Here is a 23,899-nt window from a genome sequence, read left to right on the forward strand (position 1 = left end):
CTGTCATTGGAAAATAACCACATGAACATTCTTTAAAAATTTAAATAGTTCTTTAAAAAAGTAAATAATGTCAGAATTTCAAAGTTGGACTAAATTGTGAGCAAGCCACAGAGGTGCCTTTTAACAACTGCAGAGGAGAAAAAAAGATTTCCCATATAGGCTGTGTCAGTACATCAGAATATGATACCAATATTAAATAAATATGCAAGTAGATGATCAGCCAGTCAATGCAGCAAATAAGCAAGTCAACAAACAATCACAATATCAAGTTAAATTGTACAGGATGAAGCATTTAAGTGTACAGTTTCTTTATATTTCAATGACATTTTCAATTTATATATTTGTTTTACATTTGGCGTCTTTGTGGTCTTTTCACATTCAGTGGTCTGTAATGTAAACCCATGACAGTGCTGGCTCTTTGTTGTCTTTCTCTTTGAAAAGAGTTTGTATTTAATAACAAAGCAAGAAACCAAGCAGAGCAGAGCAGAAAGCATTCTAGAAAAATTCCTTGGAGGTAATGCTGTCTGACGTCTTCAACAATGCTAAACCTCAAATGTAATTAACTTTGTTTTATGCACATATAGAACGCAACTGCAACTTTTTTGCAATACTGCTTCATTACTTTACAAATATTTTTACACTTGAATCTGTGCTACCAAACATACATGATCTAAATATTTTTTGCTTTTTGTACAATTGAACCAATAAAAATAGCAACTTTTTTTTTAAAATAACAATCAGGCTTTACAAGTCTCTGTAGTTTCAGCTTTTGTGTCTTTTGTATAACTATACAGTTATATAATATATAGTACAGTCCATAAACTATATACTATTTTTACACAAAGTAGTGTATATAGAAGTCCAACACTTGTCAATATCACACAAAAGGACTGGTACACTTAATCCATAGATTCAGATTTATATTTAAGGCCAAGTAATCCTACAGTTTTACATTTCAAGAGAAACATTGATTGTTGTAAAGAATGACATATAAAGCATCTATATAAGCTTGCAACACTGAACAAGAAAGGGTAATAAATCTTGAATAAGAACAAAATTGTAGACAATAACATCCAAGTCCAATTAAGACACTGTAAATTGAGCCCCTTTGTCCCTAAAAGAGCATCATCATTTAGCTTGACTCCGCCCTCACTCCTTTCCCCCGCCTACCTGGCAGAGGTTACTGTGGTGCTAAAGATTTGTAATTTGAGTCAACTCAGAGTTTGAGTTTCCTGTCCCTGGATTGGGTTGTGGCTCGGGGCTGACCAGGGGCAGCTCCACACCTAGTCATGCGGGGTTACTGTTCCCGTCTGCAGTCTTGCAGTTGTAGGCCACTTCGCGTGCAATATTGCGCATGCGACCCGACTGCTGCGCATCTGCACCAAATGGCGAGGGGTGGCAGAACTCGCGGAAGCAACGCTTGAAGTTTTCATCAAGGAATGCGTAGAGAACTGGGTTGAGGCTACTGTTGACGTAACCCAGGGCAATGCAGAAATGCATAAAGACCACCGTTTGGACGCTGCCTAGGTTAAAGCCAAGCGACTGCGCCAGGGCCATAATCTGGACGGGAGTCCAGCAAACGACAAAGGCTGCTACCACCACCAACACCATGCGGGTGATGCGACGAAGGTTGCGATCCTTCTCTTTGGACCCAGAAAGAATGCGGACACTGCGGAGGCGTTTCACCATCAAACTGTAGCACACACTGATGATTGCCACAGGAACCAGGAAGGAGAGTAGGAAAACACATGTGCCAAACACAGGGTCCCAGTAACTGCGAGGATCTGGTAGAACCAAAATGCACTCAATGGCTGTGCCTGGGGGAGTGGGGTACAATAAAAGAGAGAGAGAGAACAATAAAAATGATGTTCAATATGGGCAAAATAGGATATTTGGAGTTAATACGATATACTACATTTTCAGGACGAAGTATGTGAACACTGCTTCTTGTGAAGAGCAAAAAACTGAAGAAATCAAAATGTGTGATTGTATTTATTGGTCAAGGCGGCTCATATCTAAACCTCCAATTTCAATGCATTAAAGGAATATTCCGGGTTCAATACAAGTAAATCTCAGTCGACAGCATTTGTGGCACAATGTTGATTTTTGCTGTTTTTAAAGAAATGTAGGGAAATATATATTTCGATTTGTCCCTCCTCTTAAAAAGCAAAAATTGAGGTTACAGTGAGGCACTTAAAATTAAAAGGGCCAATATATGAAGGATTTGAAGACAGAAACGTGAATCTTATAATTTTATAAAAGTCCTTGCATTCATTATTCTGTTAAAAATTGTGTCATTTGAGCTGTAACTTGTGTATTATTTGAGCTGTAAAGTTGTTTACATCATACATTTTACGGCCATTTTAGCATTTTAGGGTTTACAACGTTACAGCCTCATAGCAACAAAGTTGTAAAACTGCCTATAAATGTATACAGAAAAAGGTTAATAAGCAATTTTATCACATTAAAATCACGTTAACACACATATTTTTTGTGTCTTGTGGCAATAAGCATTTTTACGTTTATATATTGGCCTTATTCACTACCATTGTAAGCACCTTGCTGTAACCCAGATTTTAGATTTATTTATTTTTTTTAAAAGAAAAGGAGGGACAAGTGAAATAAAATGTTCGTGGTAATCAACATTATGCCACAAATGCTGTTGATTGAGCTTAACTTGTATTGAACCCTTTGTTTGTATTATTCAATTAAACAGACTATGTTTTTCTATTGTTATGACCTAATTGAAGATTAAGTAATTTATTCTTACAAAATAAGAAAAATCCAAGGGTTCACATACTTCTTCCAGCAACTATGAGTGATTCAGGTAAATGACTCAAGATGGAAGGAAGACGAAAGAACCTCAACTGTAAAGCTAAAACTTTCAATTTAATGGATCATGGAACATTCTATTTAAGCACCAAATCCACTGCATAGATTAAAATTTTTCTGAACAAATTATATTATAGACTGACTGATTGAAATTTCTTAGTTATTTAAAATAATTACCACGCCATTTTAGGTGAATGAATACAACACATAGTGTTTGAAATCTTTTGCCCCACAAATCACTGTCTTTATATCAAATATTTTAGGACATCTTCATTAAATACTTAAAAACGCTGTGCTATTAACACTTCCAGTGCCAACTGATGGTAAATATCCAAAATATGAAATACCCATCTAAAAATATCTGCCCTATTAAAATCAATCTGTCATCAAGTCTACAGTATGTAAATCCCACAGTGTCCTTCGACAATATTTGACAACATTCAGTTTATTCAGAGAATCAAAATGCCCTTTAGAGAAAATGATGTTTTTCACAGTTAACAATTTTCTCACTGCCACTCCTCTTGACATTTTTGACAGCCTACCTCTGAGAACATTACAAGCCTGTCCGTTCCCTGAGATGTGTGAAGCCGGACTTCCCAAGTGCTTCATCCACACTCCCAAGAAACAGCCATCAATCATTAGGGGCAAAAAATGCTTTTTCACCTATGTTTATGTCTCGGAAGTCACGCTTTTGCTGAAAAGCTGGCCATTGGATTTTAGATGGTACGTGGGGTCTAGCCTCTCATAGCTTGACCTTTGACATGTTGCATAAGATCTGGCCACTTTACAACATATTATAGTCAAGCAACATGATGACATTTGAAATTAGTGTGTTACAGACTTTTTTCTTTACACATTCTCTGTTTTGGTCTTAGTACTGTTGCGCATTCGCACAAATATTTACAGCTTTGGCCATTGGGGGGGTTTGGACATTCAGAAAGCATAGACCCTTAACCTGACACAAATATTGATGTGAGACCAGTGTTGGCCAAGAACTACCATATTAGACAGCGATATTGGTTTGTTTTGTTATTTGTCCCATTTAGGGGCAGGCCTATCTGACATGATATTACAATAATTAGAGATCGACCAATTATCGTTTTACCAATGTTTTTATCGGATTTACTATGAGATGGCACCATTTATCGGTAAATCCACTAAAAACATTGGTAAAAACGATAATTGGTCGATCTCTAATTATTGTAATATCATGTCAGATAGGTCTGCCCCTAAATGGGACAAATAACAAAACAAGTCAAAGGTCAAGCTATGAGAGGCTAGACCTGAGGTACCATCTAAAATCCAATGGCCAGCTTTTCAGCAAAAGCGTGACATATATATAGATATAGTGACATATAGAAGAAAAGAGCTGGTGTGTGATGTTGGTGAAGGCATTTTGCAGCTGGATTTGCAGACGGTACATTGAATATTCACAATATTATCACAATTATTTTTCTGCCAATATAAAATGTGGCAATATCAGGAATATCGAGATGATTTAAATGTTTTTTGTATGGCTACAACACAATTAGACCAATTTCACAATGCTTCTGGGCTGCACAATTAATAAAAATAACATCAAAGTATCAGTATTATCATATGTGATTATTAAACTGCAAAAAGCTGTGATTTAATTAAATGAATATATGGTCTGTGTCCACTTCAGAGTAAACGGGTGACCTGCTGTAGGTGCGGGACTCATGATATGTGGTCTCAGAGTGGTTCATGAGCTTTGTGTTAGCAAACTGCTGCAGGTTCACATATTCAAGCAATTCCAAACATTTGTACCACAACAACTTATTTTACATATTCAAAAAGGGAGATGTATCACAGAAAAGGAGGTAACAGTGTTTCAGCAGTTTTGTAATGAGCAACATTGCAAACTGTCAAATATACACTGCTCTTTCAGCTTTCAGACAAAATAAAAGCTCCAGGTGAAGGTGAAGTAAATAGTATAACCGAAATATATTACTGTTGTGCAAAACAAGTATCATTCTCATATTAATCATAATAATAATTCAGAATTATTTTGTATTATAATCAAATTCAAATGGGCTCCAATAAGTGGGTGAGGTAAAATGTACATCTTTGTAAAGTTGTTTTTTAAAATGTGTGTGTGGGTGTGTGTGTGTGTGTGTGTGTGTGTGTGTGTGTGTAGTATGTATATATTATTATATTAAATATGAAATATTCACAGGCCAATTATATTATGTTTTTATTATTGAAGTCTAATGATTATTTGGTTACCATTATGCAAAAGGCATGAATAAAACTATTATTAAATATTGGCTCAGTATATTGGTTATAGAATATAAAAATAATTGGTATCGATAGTAAAACATCAATAGCAGTCAATCTCTAACAATAATAGCCATGTGAGAGAGAAAAAAAAGAAAAAGCTCAACAGCAGTCTCCATGAACAGTTCTTCAAAAAAGACTTAGTGATTTTATGACTGTCCAAAAGTAATAAATGCTTGTTATTTCACATAAAGAAAAGAAAGTAGATTAAGCAGTTCTGCTCGTGACTATATACACTGCGGGGCTACACAATTAATCAAAATAAAATCGCAATCTGACCTAGTGTGATTATTATTTAATTAAATAAATAAATAGTCTGCTAGCTTTTAAAGTTTATTTTGGATGCTCTGTTCAGTCTATATTAAGTTAGAGCATTACTACAGGGTTTTCAGAGAGGTTCTATGCTCCACAGCTTCATCTCATGCTCAGAGTCACAGAAGTGCTCCAAGTTTGTTTCCGTTTGCATACGTGTGCTAAGCACTTTATTTACACTAAACCAGCACATTCTGCATGAAGTGGTTTTTATTATCATCTGTGGTAACAGCATCTCAGTCTCCATCAGGCACAGGTATCATAATAATAACACAGCATACATGATGGTATTAGGGATGCACCGAAATTAAAATTCTGGGCCGAAACCGAAAATCCAGGATGCACTTGGCCGAAAACCGAAACCGAAATTTACTTTTTTTTTTTTTTTTTTACCTATTTAAGAAAATATATATATATATTTTTGTGTATAATTGTATTAACATTATACTTTTTCATTAATTTCATGAATTTAATGAATCTGAATTGAAAAACTACAAACCAATAAAATAAATCACACTTTTATTGAAAGTAACACCAATATTGGACAAAAAATATATTAAAACTATATTAAATATTATTCTTCATTCAATTCTGTAAAAAACTAATTTTACAGATTTTATTAACAATTATCCAAATAATGTAAAGTTTTAGAAAACTATTATATGCAAAACAACAGTCAAGTAATGAACTTAGCTAGCATCTTTCAAAAACTTTAAATATGCAACAGTAATTTTAATTAAAACAAAAAGGCAGAACACAGAATGGCAGAGGGCCTCTATTCCACTGATCTATATATAACTATAATATATAATTATATAGATCAGTGCTCTATTCTGTTTATGTAAACATATGTACACTTTAAGTGAACATTATTGTGCAAAACAACAGTGCAAAACAGCAGTAATTGAACTAAATCCAACCTCAACTGTAAACGACAGATGTATCCTCAAGTGAAGAACAAGTGTAATGTAATTGCTATACACATCATATTGGACCGCTTTCTATTTAACTACAAGTGACAGGTTTCTCTTCAAGAACAAAAGTTGCTAAACATTCTGACAGTCTCTCCTGTCAGAAAGCTCATCAAGAACATGAGATGCTGCAGTTTCTCACTCTCTGTGCTGGTGCTTGGGCAGATAAATACCTGTGCGCAATCCGCTAGCAAAGGAAAGCGGTCTTTGTTTATGCGACCGTAGTCAAGGGGATTGTAGCTTCTTGCGTAGTTCAGCTTGATACGTCTCAAGTTGTGTTGTAGCTGCGCTAGTTGTGGCACTGCTGTGGATCGGGGCTCTTTCCTGTAGAATCTCTTGCTGTACTCTGTGTATATATATCTTGAAAGTTCTGCTGAACAAACACTGCAGATCGCAAATTTGATGTCCTTATCAGAAACTCTGAAGAATTTCCACACCGCTGACATGATCGGCCTGTGTTTGGTAGCGCCGTGATAAGGGCTAGATCGATCCAGAGTGAAATCAGAGCACTGAGGGGCGGGACAAGGAGGTATATATTTTCGGCTCATATTTTCGGCCTTTTTTCTCTTTCGGCCGAAAACCGAAAGTGCCATTTTCGGCCGAAAATTTTCGGTGGCCGAAATTTCGGTGCATCCCTAGATGGTATATAATTCAAACGTCTTTATTAAATGATTGCTGAGCAAACAGCATTAACAGTAACACGTGTAGTAAATGGTAAATGTCTGCACTTATATAGCGCTTTTTTATTAACCTTAGAGGTTACCAAAGCACTTTACACTGTGTCCCAATCACCCATCCACACTCACATTCACACACCAATGGTGGCAGAGCTGCCATGCAAGGCGCTAGCCTGCCATTGGGAGCAACTCGGGGTTCAGTGTCTTGCCCAAGGTCACTTCGGCATGTGGAGCCGTGTGGGCCGGGATTCGAACCACATTTTTTTGTTTATTTAATTATTCAACCAACCAAAACAATAAATAATTATTTTTGACAGCAAATAGTATGCAACAACTATGGTATTTTCAACAGGGAAAATCAGTTCTATCGGGAAGACACGCAGGCTTGAGTGAAGTTTGACATGCCATTTATTTGATAGATGTAAAAAGGGAGGTGATGTCTCTCTCTTTGGCATAGGCCCCATCCGGCAGTCCGAGGGAGTTGAACCCGGAACCGTCATGTCCTGCCGGAGGTAGGAGGCAGGGGCAAGGAGCCTACCCCCCTGCGGGACAGGGCTCAACTGGTGGTGGTGGGGAGGTGGAGGTTGCAGTGTTAGCACACCAAAACAGCAATGTGATAGATTGAGAGCGGACTTATAAAGCATTGGCTTACGTGCGACTGGCTAGGAGTTACCCAGCTAATGATGTGATGATGTACACCTGCTGGTCTTCCCGCTAGAACTATGCTCCACTTCCATTTAACGGTGACATTGAGCAGAAAGCTTACATACAAACATTTTTGACAGAGCTGCTGATAAAAAAGTTAAATGATCAGCATCAGACAATTAGATGAAAATTAAATTTGAGATGGATGTTAAAATCCTGATTGGAGCATCCCTAATATTCAGGTCAGAGTAAACTGGTCAAGGAAACCTAATTTCATTGGTTACTAGAGCCAGGAAGTCCTGACATCTCCCTTGCTCTTGCAAAACTCTTTTCAGAGAAAAATCATGCCAAAATGTGAGCTCAACAAAGCAAAGACAGAATAGTGTATACCGGATTATTTCTGGAAAATATTTATGCCACAATCACAACTCATTTACACACTTGCATTAGTTTATTTTACACATACATACTGATTCTATGCGGTCAATCCGTTTTGCTGTTCATGACACCAATTCATCCACAACACATGAATTACACTTATGTGCATTAAAGTATTGCTAAAATTGCAACTTGATTTATACCTTCACAAAATGTTCTGTGTGCATGTAATACATTTTTACGCTTGCTATTTGATTTACATTTTCACAAATCGTAATCTGTGCACAAAATGTTTTCTATCACGCTTTTACAAATCTTACTCTGCGCATGCAAATAATTTAGGCACTATATTACCTTCATAGATTTTCATAAGTGCTTTACACTTGAGACTATCAGTGACTCTGAATGTGCCATGGTCAAATCTACTGAATTTGATTACATCCAAATATTAGTGGTAAGATGTGTTTGAAAATCTTTTATTGGTGGTATAGCATAAACAAATGGTATGACCCATGGAAACAGGGACCTTCAAACTCTGTTAAAGTGCCTGAAGATTTATTTATTTTATATGTATTTTTTTTTATACACTTGTTTTATGCAGTGTGTTGTGACACAGAAATAAAAGACATCCACCAGATGCAACATCAGGCCCTCCTAGAGCTGCGGCCGGAACAGGAACTATGGTTCCAGGCCCTTAGGCAAGCTCAGGTGGAGGACTGACAGGTGAGCTTGCTGTCACAGGGGGATACACTAGCAGGGACCCCGACCACGCCTGCTGTGCCTCAGATCACGCTGGTGAAAATGGGACCAAAAGATGATCCCGAAGCCATCATAGAACTTTTCAAGCATAACGTGTAGGGGTTGGGATAGTTCCGCATGCAGTTGGTGGCCCGTCTGTTGCTGCTGCTGTTGGGGGAGGCTCAGCTTACTCAGAGTACTCGGACCTGAAATTAGCCATCCTGCAATGGGTTGGCCATAACCCGGAGTAGCAACATCAATGCTTTCGGGCGTTGACATTTGGTGAGTTGGCCGCCGGTTTGCCTTCAACCAACAGCTCCGTGTTGCCTGTCGGAGGTGGTTACTGGCTGAGTACTGCGGCACCACTGAAATCGTCAACCTGGTGGTGCTGGAGCAGTTTGTCGACCGCCTGAACGTCTATTCCTCCGAGCTCCTTTGTTTCTGTTCCCGCTCCATGCCAGGTTTGTAAATCCGGGGCCGCAGGTGTGGGGGTAAGGTCTGGGTCGGTGTGCTGGCACTGCGGGGAACTTGGACACATCCAGCATCAACCATATACCAGTGAATAAGGGGGTACATATCAATCCATGGTGGATTCAGGTTGTAATCAGACTTCGATTCACCAAAGCTTGGTTCAAGGTGAGGCTTTGGGTATAGCATGCTGGGAGAAGGTGAGGTGTGTGCATGGGGATATACATAAATACCCTTTAGTGCCTGTTATTGTTCAATTCCAGGGACAAAAACATAGATTAGAGGCAGCAATTAGTCCCCACCTCACCCATCTGCTGATTTTGGGCACAAATTGGCCAGCATTTCAGACAATATTCAAGGGAATGTGTGCAGATGGGTTCTGCAATAGGGTAATCCGGTGTGGGATTTGTCCAGCACTGGCTGGGGAGGCATTGCCTGAGCCATCAAAGTCAGCTATGTCAGGGAAATCTGAAGGGAAGTGAGGACTCGTCTGCTCCATGGGGGATTTCCCACTGGACCAGACAAGAGTTGAGTCTCTCAGGCACGCCTTTTACCAAGTGAGAGTAAATGATGGTCAAAAGCTTCAGCCTGGTGTTGCACTCTCCTATCCCTACTTTTCAGTTATTTAAGATAGGTTGTATCGAGTGATGCAGGATGCTCGATAAAAAGCAGATACAACCCAGCTGTTAATCCAGAAAAGTCGCCGGGAAATGGTCTTCCAGGCAGCTCATTTTAATCTGATGGCAGGACATTTAGGGAGAGATAAGACACTGAACCGTCTCATGGTGGTACATTCAAGGGGATGTACGCAGTTGGTGTGCTGAATGTCACAAATGTCAGTTGGTGAATCCACTGGCCACTCCAAAAGCCCCATTGTGCCCTCTTCCTTTGATCGAGGTCCCCTTCGAAAGAAATGGACCTCGTCAGCAATTAGAATGGACGGCATGGGGGCATCACTTTGTATTAGTCTTGGTGAATTATACAATGCTGTAGAATTATACAAGAACAAAGCCATTAAATTAATACAATATCACATTCCACAGATCAGAGAGATCCCCCACAGAGCCAATAGATAGCTATTATTGGTCTCCTCGCTTCTTCAGCTCTCTTGCCTCATCAGTTCCTCATCCTCCATGCCACGTAGAGCCCAGGGAAACAAGTGTCCCGAGGAAGCCTCTCACTCTCTACTCTACGGTTCAGACACCCAACGGGAGTCGCGAGACCTCCTTGCAGAAGGCCTCTCTTCATCCAGACAATAACTATCCATGATCATAAAAGAGTTCAAGACATCGACGGAACAAACATTCTTCAAACGCCAAAGAACCAAGCAACACAAGGAAACGCAATGCAAGGCAACTATCACAGGAGAATTTTCTCCAGGAACAGTGTTCCCGGCTGTATAACAGGGGCACTTAGATATGGGAATTCACAAAGTAAGATAAGGTCCTTTTGTTATTACACACAACAAGCTCTAAATTGTTAGCCAAGTGGCAAGGGACTTTTGAGGTCACACAGCGAGTTGGGGAAGTCGACTAAGAGGTCAAATGAACGGATTTGGCAACAGTCATCCAAGAGAGGGCGGAGTAAGGTCTGGAGGTGTAATCAAAAATCACCCATTCAACCACCACAGTTCCCTGTGGAGACCACCTCTCACCATCCCAACTCAATGCGGTTACCAGGTTGTAAAAGGAATTTTCAGACGTGTTTTTATCTCTACCTGGTCATACAAACACCACATTGAGACGACTCCAGGAGTGGTGGTACGTTCCCACCCCTATTGGTTAATGGAACACAAGAAAAAAGTGGTCTGGGAAGAACTCACGGCCATGCTTGGTTTGGGTGTGATCGAGGAGTCCCACAGTGACAGGGACAGCCCAGTGGTTTTGAAGTCAGACGGGATGGTATTGTGTGGACTATAGAAAAGTTAACGTGGTGTCTAAATTCGACGCGTATCCAATGCCTCGCATTGACAAACTGCTTGATCGATTTGGTGTGGCTCACTTTTATTCGACACTGGATTTAACAAAGGGATACTGGCAGAACCCCTTCACTCCATTTGGCTAACACCAATTCATTACCTTTCTGATCGCTTTGTTTGGGGCCCCAGCTACGTTTCAGCGACTCATGGACAAAGTTCTCCACCTGCACGCTGCATATGCCAGCATCTGAGGGATGTCCTGAGATCGCTGAGATGGGCGGGACTCACAGCAAATCTGAAGAAGTATGCAATTGTATGGTTGAAAGTAAAGTATCTGGGTTTCCACTTGGGTCATGGACAAGTGTGTCCCCAAATTTATAAAACAGCAGCTATGGTGGCATGTCTGAGACCCAAGACCAAAAAGGAGGGGAGAGTTCCTGGGGCTGGCTATTATCGTAGGTTTGTACCTAAATATTCGGATGTCATCAGCCCGCTGTCTGATCTTACTAAAAATGGAACACCAGACCGGTCGAGTGGACAAAGCCATACCAACAGGCATTTACACAAGTGAAAGCTGCACTCTGTGGCGGACCACTCTTGCATTCCTCTGACTTCTCTATCCCTTTTGTGTTACAGACGGACACATCAGACAGGGGGTTGTGGGGTGTATTATCCCATGTAGTGGAGGGAGAGGAGTGCCTCATGCTGTACATTAGTCATGAGCTCTCGGTGCGAGAGACAAAGTACAGCAAGATAGAGAAAGAGTGCCTGGTCATCAAATGGGCGGTCCTCACCCTCAGGTGCTACCTGCTTGGGAGGGCCTTCAACCTCTGTTCGGATCACGCCACGCTCCAATGGCTCCACTGCATGAAGGATCCCAACGCATGGATCACTCATTGGTTTCTGGCAATTCAGCCCTTTAAATTCAAGGTGGTCCACAGGCCGGGGGCGTAGATGGCTGTGGCTGATGATCTTTCTCGGAATGGGGGGATCGGTAGCAGGCCTGACAGCTCCCTGGCCTGAGTCGGGCGGTGGGGGTATGTGGAGGCGTTTGTGTGATCGCATGAAAATTTTTGGATAGTGAGGTCCGGGAAAGCTTAGTGGTTAAGGATTTAGTGCTAACACCTGTTTGTATTGTTAGTGAGCTGTAACACAGAGATAAAAGAGGAGGAGATGGTGGCAGAGGGGAGAACAAGCTGAGTTTCAAACTGTGTGTGTGTATGTGTGATTTTGGAATGTTCAAATGAAAAGGGAGGATCTTGTGTGAATAAAGACTGTTATTTTGAACAGAGTACACCTTCTCTGCTTACTCATTCCCTAGAAATATGGGATTTGCTACACAGACTATGATTAATGCAAACATTTCTAAATGAATGGAGGGCCCCATTCCATACAGTAACACCAACTCCATCCTCCACTGCTTCAGTGAGTTAAATTTATATATGATTTAAACACTCACTGTGCACTTTATTAGGAACACCTGTACACCTACCTTTTCATGCGATTATTTAATTAGCCAATTGTGGGGCGGCAGTGCAATGCATAAAATCACGCATATATGGGTCAAAAGCTTCAGTTAATGCTCACATCAACCATCAGAATGGGAGAAATATAAAAAAATATGATCTCAGTGATTTCACCTGTGGCATGATTGCTGGTGCCAGACAGACAGGTTTGTGTATTTCTGTAACTGCTGATCTCCTGGGAATTTTACACATAACAGTCTCTAGAGAAGGGATGGGCATTTTGGCCATTTTGACTACTCGAGTACTTGGAATAATGACTTGTTGAGTACTCGAGGGGCAATGACATGTGCATAACTGTATATATAATAACATGTCTTTGGCTGCTGCATTGTGTCTTGTTGTTTCGGTGTATTGTCTATTCATTATTATAGGCTGTTCAAAAATAATCTGTTACAAAATGTACAAAAGATTTCATTATCAAAATATAATGCATCATATTTTGTAATTATGTGAAGAGTCACTGCCTAACTCAAAGTATGTGCACAACATGCATATGTCTGTTCTTCCTTCAGGTTACCATAGTAATCTTAGTAAGTGCGCACCAGCTTTTTAGGGACTCTCTGAACTGTCTATTTTCAAATTGCGGCTGGCTTTACAGCAGATGCCCTAACCATAGCGTTTTTAATATGCATATTAAGTTGAAGTTCAGTTTTGAAGATGCTGCATTCAGTTCCATTTATCTGCACTCTGTCTAGCTGTTTGAAACATTCTCCTGCTGTATATGCTCTGCTTCAGCACATTGAGTCCATTGCCACACGCCTGGTGTGTGTGTGTGTGTGTGTGTGTGCTGCGTGTGTGCGTGCGTGCGTGTGTGTGAGAGAGAGTGTGTGTCAACCCAAGTGTTCTCTCCTGTGGGGAAAGCCGTGATGCTCCATATTGTTGTTGCTGTGATGATTCATGAAGCTTTCCATTCCACTCGAAGAGTCTGAATTTCCACCTTACAACTGGAGAAAGTCCAACAGGATGACACATTATGTTAGACCTTTAACATGGAAACTCGTGTGGTACTCGTGCCCATCCCTACTCTAGAGTTTACTCAGAATGGTGCCAAAAACAAAAAAACATCCAGTGAGCAGAATTTCTGCAGACAGACAAACCTTGTTGATGATAGAGGTCAACAGAGCATGGATGGAGCTGACAAAAAGGCTATGGCAACTCCAGTAACCACTCAGTACAATTGTAGTGAGCAGAATAGCTCCATATATGTGAATATGAGACCATATTGGACACTTTGTTAGGACCTTAGTGTTCCTGATAAAGTGCTCAGTAAGTGTATATTAATATAGGCAATCAGTCTTTCATGTGTTGTTAGAGCCTCCAATAATTTTTAATTCATCGATATTTTCGCAATTTTTTTAAGTTTCACCTTCACCTGTCCTGTTAACCACAAGCAGTCTTGATAACACATTAATGTGACACTGAAAGCTGATTGGCTTGAATTGTAACCTCTGGTTATGTATGTGGAAATTAAATTTGCACCCATTTTGCCTTTTTTTGGTTGCATTTTGGACAGAAGCAGATGGCGCTGTATGATTTGAATATGTGTGTGTTTGGTTGATTTACTAATGAGATGGGGCTCTATGCATTCATACGGATTCATACAGTGATTCATACCGATTCATACAGTGATTACCTGGGCTACGCCGCATGACAAAAAGAAAAAAAAAAATATATACATATTTTTCCATTTAAAGCACCTGAGTTACATATGTTAGTAGGCAAATGTTTAAAACAGCTGTAATTGTATCACTTTTGTTGTTACAATCAAGAGGCTCAGTCCCTTTCCTCCTCTGTTGGGTCGCCACTGATTCTGACCTTGCTATTATTATGATTATCTTTTTTGAATGCCATCAGGGATGCCAAAAGTATTCCCCAAAGTAATATGTGATATTTATCTCTTCTCCACACAATATAGAATTTTCTATTGTATCTCCATCAGTCTCGCTTGTGTAAGCTATGTGCAGATTTGCATCATATTGGTGTAGAACTAGCGCTAGAGCTGATCCCTCACTAGTGCATCTGCACACAAGAGGCAACTGCTCTGAGATTGCATTTCATTCCAGAGAGAACAGTTCCTTCATACACAACCACGTCTTCTCCTCTAAAATCAATCATTTTGGCAGCCTGAATTTCAAATTTGCTTTGCCTTCTTATCATAAAAATCATTCACTCAAATCACATCAGTATTTTGGAACAGAAGGATATTGACAGGCATAAATCTGCATGCTTCCCTGACCTTCAAAAACTGGTGGAAATAACAGTGAGTAAATATGTTTTTAGTGTTTATGGATTCTTAAATTTAATTTAATTGATCAATTGTCACACATTATACATACATTTCTGCATATAAATTATTTATTTTTCACATATCCCAGCTAAGCTAAGCTAAGCTGGGGTCAGAGTGCAGGGTCAGCCATGATACGGCACCCCTGGAGCAGATAGGTTCAAGGGCCTTGCTCAAGGGCCCAACAGTGGTGTCTTGGTGGTGTTGGGGCTTGAACCCCTGACCTTCTGATCAGTAACCCAGAGCCTTAACCGCTGAGCCACCACTGCCCCATATAATAAATAGTCGACTCCATGTTGTCAAGCTCAATAAAGAACAAACAAACTCACAGATTAAATCACAATTAATAGTTGATATTACTCAAGTTCTTTGCACCAAGCAGTCACTTTGTGTGATGATTGAATGTTAACACTCTGGAGAGTGATGGAGTAATGGAGAGTGAATCATTGTTGCTTTTGAGCCTGCTTGTTTGTTTGTTTGCTATTTTAAGGCAGAGAAGCTTGTCTGAGAAGTTAAACATGGATTTAACAGCCGCATTGGCTGGACATTTGTTTACAGACTTATTCTCCACACCCTTCCATGTCTAAATCTCTCTCATCCTCTATCTCTGTTTCATTCTGTCTTTCCTTTTAGTGTCAAAGGCAGCAAAACACAACTTGCATAAATTTATGAATAAATAAATATGTTGCAGCCTGGCAATGGAGGAGAAAAGAGAGAAGAACTGAGTGTTATTAAAGAAAGCTGTCTGAACATTCTGCTGAGAGGGATACTGATCATCTAAATTGGACTGTGTGTGTTCTATGTTTTAGTCATAATCATGAAACTATATACAGCATTTGTTCATTTAAAAAAAATATCAGTTGATTCAAACTAACAACTTGTGTTCAATTTGACTTTTTTAAAGCAACTAATATCAAATGAACCTGTGCATTGTTTTTTTTTTATACTGTAGTATACACTCACTGAGCACTTTATTAGGAACACTAGGGTCCTAATAAAGTGCCCGACGTGGTCGTCTGCTGTTGTAGCCTATCTACCTCAATGTTCAATGTGTTGTGCATTCTGAGATGCTATTCTGCCCACTACAGTTGTACTGTGTGGTTATCTGAGTTACCATAGCCTTTCTGTCAGCTCTAACCAGTCCGGCCATTCTTTGTTGACCTCTCTCATCAACAAGGCATTTCCATCCGCAGAACTGCCACTTACTGGACGTTTTTTTGTTGTTGTTTTTTTGGCACCATTCTGAGTAAAATCCCAGGAGATAAGCAGTTAAAGAGATACTCAAAGCAGCCTGTCTGGCCCCAACAATCATGCCATGGTCGAAACATTAACTCAAGCTCCTGACCCATAGATGCATGATTTTATGCATTACACTACTGTCACATGATTGGATAATTAGATAATCACATGAAAAAGTAGGTGTACAGGTGTTCCTAATAAAGTACTCAGTGAGTGTATACTACAAAATGCACAAATCTATGCATTATATATTACAAGTATAGCCTTAATCTGCATTTTAAGTGTCCTATTTATACTGTGTTGGTTTAGTGGGAATTATTTTACAAAGAAGGAAACCAGAGATCAGAGAAGGTATTTTACATTGAGCTAAATGTGCTTATCCATTATTCCTACTGTATTAGGCTCATGAATAATGGATTGTAAAAGAGAAGAGGCTGTTGAAGCGATGTTCAGCACAGATGCAGGACCTTGGCTATGTGTCACACAAACACAAAATTATAAATGAGCAGTCATGCACACATATTCATAGATGGTACACAGATGTGAAAGAATCTCGTAAAACTTGTCAAGAATATATCCATATCATATTTCACCCCAAAATCAAAAGACAAATATAAGAAAAATTAAGCATTATTTATATGACAATATCACTGTTGTATATATATATATATATATATATATATATATATATATATATACAGTGGGTACGGAAAGTATTCAGACCCCTTAAATTTTTCACTCTTTGTTATATTGCAGCCATTTTCTAAAGTCATTTAAGTTCATTTTTTTCCTCATTATTGTACACACAGCACCCCATATTGACAGAAAAACACAGAATTGTTGACATTTTTTCACATTTATTAAAAAGAAAAACTGAAATATCACATGGTCCTAAGTATTCAGACCCTTTGTTCAGTATTTAGTAGAAGCACCCTTTTGATCTAATACAGCCATGAGTCTTTTTGGGAAAGATGCAACAAGTTTTTCACATCTGGATTTGGGTATCCTCTGCCATTCCTCCTTGCAGATTCTCTCCAGTTCTGTCAGGTTGGATGGTAAACGTTGGTGGACAGCCATTTTCAGGTCTCTCCAGAGATGCTCAATTGGGTTTAAGTCAGGGCTCTGGCTGGGCCATTCAAGAACAGTAACGGAGTTGTTGTGAAGCCACTCCTTCATTATTTTAGCGGTGTGCTTAGGGTCATTGTCTTGTTGGAAGGTGAACCTTCGGCCCAGTCTGAGGTCCAGAGCACTCTGGAGAAGGTTTTCGTCCAGGATATCCCTGTACTTGGCCGCATTCATCTTTCCCTCGATTGCAACCAGTCAGTCCTGTCCCTGCAGCTGAAAAACACCCCCACAGTATGATGCTGCCACCACCATGCTTCACTGTTGAGACTGTATTGGACAGGTGATGAGCAGTGCCTGGTTTTCTCCACACATACTGCTTAGAATTAAGGCCAAAAGTTCTATCTTGGTCTCATCAGACCAGAGAATCTTATTTATCACCATCTTAGAGTCCTTCAGGTGTTTTTTAGCAAACTCCATGCAGGCTTCCATGTGTCTTGCACTGAGGAGAGGCTTCCGTCGGGCCACTCTGCCATAAAGCCCCGACTGGTGGATGGCTGCAGTGATTCTCCCATCTCCCGACTGCATCTCTGGAGCTCAGCCACAGTGATCTTTGGGTTCTTCTTTACATCTCCCACCAAGGCTCTCTCCCCCGATAGCTCAGTTTGGCCGGACGGCCAGCTCTAGGAAGGGTTCTGGTCGTCCCAAACGTCTTCCATTTAAGGATTATGGAGGCCACTGTGCTCTTATGAACCTTAAGGGCAGCAGAAATTTTTTTGTAACCTTGGCCAGATCTGTGCCTTGCCACAATTCTGTCTCTGAGCTCTTCAGGCAGTTCCTTTGACCTCATGATTCTCATTTGCTCTGACATGCACTGTGAGCTGTAAGGTCTTATATAGACAGGTGTGTGGCTTTCCTAATCAAGTCCAATCAGTATAATCAAACACATCTGGACTCAATTGAAGGTGTAGAACCATCTCAAGGATGATCAGAAGAAATGGACAGCACCTGAGTTAAATATATGAGTGTCACAGCAAAGGGTCTGAATACTTAGGACCATGTGATATTTCAGTTTTTCTTTTTTAATAAATGTGCAAAAATGTCAACAATTCTGTGTTTTTCTGTCAATATGGGGTGCTGTGTGTACAATAATGAGGAAAAAAATGAACTTAAATGATTTTAGCAAATGGCTGCAATATAACAAAGAGTGAAAAATTTAAGGGGTCTGAATACTTTCCGTACCCACTGTATATATATATATATAATATTATTATTATTATTATTATTATTATTATTATTATTATTAAATTATGATAGCATTCATTTAATTTATGCTAAATAAGAGGCTAACAAATACTGAATAAGAGGCTTAATGAAAATCACCATTGAGAATATTTACTAAACTCAAAATAAATAAATAAAACATCAAAAGCAAAATGTCCAGACACATTATGGTTATAAGAATAGTAATTTTCTTTTCTGCATTAAAAAAAAAACTAAAAACGTAATTGTCCTAATAAAAAAAGGTGTAATTTTCCTTATGCAAAAAAACCAAGAAAAAAAAACCAACTAATTGTTATCTTTTGATTTGGAGGGCAAATTTAAAATAATATAACATAAACATTGTTTATTTAAACAAATATATTTACAAAAAAATGTTTATGAACATTGTAAATGCATTCCATATACACATGCACACAAATATTTATATTCAGAAGGAAAATAAGGTCTTCATGGTGTTAAACCTGTTTCCCAGCAAAGCACTAGCACTTTCTCATTCAATTCAAAAGTAAATAAATAAATAACATAAATGGAACAATGGAAATTATGTTGTGACTAAACAAAATCCAAAATAAATCAAAACTGTGTTATATTTTAGCATCTTCAAAGTGGCCACCCTTTGCCTTGAATTTACAGAGATGTACTCTTGACATTTTTTCAACCAACTTCTTGAGGTATGACCCTGTGTAGGTCCCAGGTGAATGTATTTGTCGTTCTGTCTAGTACTAAATCATGTGACAGGAAAATGGCTGCTTTCTTTTTAGAGCTGCATAAATATTATCATAATATAATATCATGAAAAGTGAGTGTTCAATAACAGAACAAAACCAGGCATGAAAACATTTCAAAAGTTTTCAAACGATTGTGATTTTGGCCTGCTCCGAAAAATCATTGTTGCCCACTCTTGAATTTTTTTTTATAAGGACATGAAGTCTCTAAGTCAAGTTCACCTTTAAAAATATCTTGATGTATCCCAATGGTCACACTTCTTTTTAATTCATTGTTATTTGCTATTACTGATACTGTGTTAATTATTGGCACAGTTTAAGAAAGGCCAGATTTTCTGCAACATTAGCCAAAAGGGGCCATTTACACTGACTGCATTTTTGCATCCATCCATGCTGTTTTTCAATTATTTTCCTATGTAAACATGTGCTAGACAGATGTCTTTGAACATTGTACTGCCTCCCACTGTGTTTTCAGCGTTTCTTGCCAGAGTGTTTTTGAGGCACCGTGTCAAGTAAATAAGAACTTCAACAGTGTGTTATGCACATCGCCTTGCTTCGTTTTAGCGTAAGAAAGTGTTAGATCTAAATAGCCCCAAAATAAAACCTAAATGGCTATTTGGGTTTTGGTAAACAAGTTTTCTTGGCCTAGGTCAATCAAAAAAAGAAAGGCACTTTATTACAGAGCAAATTATTACATTTTGATGAATGATTATGAAAAAATTTAGCACAATACAACCAGGAATGTGTATAAAGAAACAAAAAAGTGTCAATTTTAAATGAATCTTACCTAATGCTGTCACTATCGATTATTGTGGTAATCGAGTAATGTACTATAATTAATAATTAGTTAATAACTCTTATTGCATAAAGTTGTCTAGGTGAAGTCACGTTTGGCTAAAATGCTTTCATTAGCATACATTTTGATGCACTATACGATAAAATAACAACAAAACAATTGTGCAAAAAATAACCAAAACCAACAGACACCCAAAGCAGATATATAATATTTATATACTACAAGCTGACAGTGATTGGCTACTCCATTGTGCCCACCTTTTTTTTTTTTAAAATGCAAGATCTACTTTTTCTTTATCTAGTTCAACACGATCTAGCCATTTCAATTTGGAACTCAAATATGGGGATACAGGCCATGGAAATATTTTTTTTTTAGTTTTTCAGAAACAATGTCTGTCTACCAATCTTGACTTTTAGGATGAATTATATTCATGGTTGAACTATTTTAGGGCGATATAAATGGCATTTTATTTGGTTGTTGGATTTTTTTAACTATAACTTACATGCAACACGGAATACAACATTTACAGTAATAAAGTAATTGAGTGAGATGTTTTCTCTCTCTTGCGTTAAGCAGCATCATTGCACATGTTACATACTGTTCATATCAAATATAAATATAAAATACCCTTATGCACCAGGTGCGTCCAATGATTACATCGGCAGAGGCTATAAATTCCAGTCAATGTTCATTGACATGTTGCATACATTTTCACAGCTGGTCACAACTGAGACGTGTTCCCAAAGCGCTCTTCAGCGCAGCATCTCGTTTTTCAGGGAACAAGGGTTACATATGTAACCCGAGACTTTTTCTATTTGAATATATTGTAAAATGCAATTTATGATCAAAGCTGAATTTTCTGCATCATTACTGCAGTCTTCAGTGACACATGATCCTTCAGAAATCATTATAATATGCTGATTTTCTAATATGGGCATATTTAAAGTGCATTTTACTAATTTAACCCTAACATATATTTGCAAGCACAAGCTTTGTTGATGATAATGAGGCATTATAAACACTAGATAAAATATAATCTAAACATTCATATTTTTATATCATATTACATATCATATTTATATCATACAGCATACAATTTAAATACCTGCTTTAGCCGAAACAGTATTTAAATATAACTAAAACTTGCTTATTAGGAGTCATATTTCAAATGTCAATACTCTGAATCCTGTCTGGCAAGTCTGGAAACAGTCCCACTAGTAAAATATGTACATGTTTATATAAAATAGCATGTCAACTAATGAAAACTAAATGACATACTCGTCCGAAATTGTATCCTCGGCTGGATCAAGTCTCTCTACAAAATACAAACGTTCATTGGTGTCCCGCTCTTCTTCTGAGGAAAATGTTAACTCTTCCTTAATATCCTGGAGCTTTCTCGCCTGTGTATCGTTGCAAACGCGCAGTAAAATGAATGAATTGTTTACATCAAACCTCTGAACACTGTCAGGGCGTTTATCATTTGCGTTGATCATCTCAGCACATTAGCGTATGAATGGCGCGCTCTGCTGGTGGGTGGGATCACAATACAGATAATTAGATATCCAAGTAAAAACTGTACATCGTTTGGTTTCAAACAGATTGCATTGCAGGAGAATATTTGTTTTAAATTTGAATAGTTTTATTTAAAAGTAGACATTTTAAGCTTTCTGTAGACATATGTTTTATGTTTGTGTGATAAGTATTTGCAGAGTTTCAGTTCATTTTAGTGACGTGTTTCTAAAATCTGCTCGTGAACACAGAGACTGCTGAAAGCTCACCCTTTTTATTTTCTTTATTTTACAAAAGCACAAGATTTTGTTGTTATTGTGAGGGTACACAAATAAAAGTAAACCCTTTATAGACTCTAATGATGTCTTACACTTATCTGTATACCCCAAAATGACGGAGTATTTTAAGATGTTTCTGCTGTAATGATGAAAATATCCAGCAGGACGCACCGGCGCGTCCGTCGACCCCAGAGGGTTAAGGTCCTGCATTGCTTTTCCAATCTAAAGTTTAGTGCTCTGACACAGCTGCACCTCTTTTCTTTATGTGTTTGGACCCTTGTCTATTGACTGCAACACTTCCGCCTTATTTTCGATTTGTCGATTCAGCAATTTTGTAATTGAGGATTTTTTTTTAATCGAGTAATTATTTTAAATTGAGTAACTGTGACAGCCCTAATCTTGACCATTCACATAACTGTACACACACAGACACATGCTCACCATTGTCATCCTCCACGTCTCCAAGTACCATAGCCGGGACCCCGATGGCAGAAGCCAGGACCCACACGCAGATGTTGACCACCTTGGCCTTGTGGGGCGTCCTCATGTCTAGGGCTTTAACCGGGTGGCACACTGCAACATATCGATCCATGCTCATCACAGTGAGGGTGAACACACTGGTGAACATGTTATAATAGTCGATGGAGACCACAGCTTTACACAGGGCATTGCCAAAGGGCCAGAAGCCAAGGAAAACATCAGTGCCCTGGAATGGAAGTGTTGCAAGAACAAGGGCATCAGCCAGTGCCAGGTTAAAGATATAAATGTTGGTAGCTGTCTTCATCTTGGTATATCTAGGAAAGAGAAGAAGAGAGATAATGAAAATATAAATCAGGATAAACAGCACGTTTATCCTGACAAAATCCAGTCAGTATTTGAGAGAAATCTGATCGGTTGCGCCTACATGAAGTCGATCCCCTGAGCCCTTCTCAACAATGCCATTAAAATGACATTTCACGTCAAATACGCTTTGCTTTTCAACGTTTTGTTTGCAATCCCTTCTTTTATGGCAGCAAAGAACTGCCATGACGATGCATGATAAGTGGAAATTATTTTTCAGGCAGCTGTGTTGTGATGGTAGCATAAAGAGAAAGGTTGATAGCATACGTAGTAATGAACCAATGATGGAATTATTCAAGACAGCTGCAACTCCACTGCACATGACATCAAAGAATCCAATTTCAATGGATATTGAAATGTGAAAGTCCAAAAGATGCTGTGAGTGTTTGACATTGACATTTACAGTATGTAAATCACAATTAAACTTCTCAGTGTTGAAATTAGTAACTAAAATGTTTTTTGTTTTTTTTTACTTTTTTAAAGTTGTAGTGCCAGTGCTGGACATCACAAGTAAGAATTTACTTTCTCAATGTTGCTATTAGCCACTAATTTCACTAAGTGTGAATTGAAATGACTGTGACAATGTTTTGCAATAAAAATGATTAATCTCTGCCTAGTCCAACAAAATGTTTTGTGCTGAATTGCAGATCTCTGTAATCAAACTGACATGTATCAATAAAAAACAGGCAAAATTCCTTTTTTCAAACCGGCTCAAAAGGTGAGAATTTGGGTCTGAGTATAAAGAGTGTGAACTGTATTTAGCACAACAATTGACTTCACCTGAAATGATCATGCTCCATCTATTCAAGAGTTTTTAAACCATAATTTGATGCCATTTATTTTCCAAATATTCCAAATGACTACCATTGTCCACCTCTCTCTGTCTCTCAACCTCTCTCTTCTAATATAGCATCATTAGTTGACGATATAATGTTTTTTTCCTCCACTGCTCTCCTTTTTAAGCTGTTATGCAACAGCTAGAGCCAGACAGAGTTAACACAGTGAAGGAGAAGTGAAAAAGAGCGACAGTAACACATCCTCCTCTAGTTCTGAGTCATGCAGGTATAGACCCATTTTAATCATCACCACAAAAACTCATCAGATGAAATCATGATAAAC

General features: G+C 38.6%; 1 protein-coding gene across 1 annotated transcript in view; it reads right to left on the reverse strand.

Moving 5' to 3' along the window:
• Window positions 1–689: 689 nt before the first annotated feature.
• The window catches only part of LOC127619321 (delta-type opioid receptor-like), a 77,466-nt gene continuing 54,256 nt past the window's right edge, over window positions 690–23,899 (reverse strand). Inside the window, exons 3-4 of the mRNA XM_052092199.1 lie at window positions 22,382–22,734; window positions 690–1,817 (exon numbers count right to left, since the gene is read on the reverse strand). Of these exons, the coding sequence (XP_051948159.1) occupies window positions 1,288–1,817; window positions 22,382–22,734 (883 nt within the window). The 3' untranslated portion in view covers window positions 690–1,287. The remainder of the gene's footprint in view (window positions 1,818–22,381; window positions 22,735–23,899) is intronic.

Source organism: Xyrauchen texanus, chromosome 25 (assembly GCF_025860055.1).
Source record: "Xyrauchen texanus isolate HMW12.3.18 chromosome 25, RBS_HiC_50CHRs, whole genome shotgun sequence".
Classification (NCBI taxonomy): domain Eukaryota; kingdom Metazoa; phylum Chordata; class Actinopteri; order Cypriniformes; family Catostomidae; genus Xyrauchen; species Xyrauchen texanus.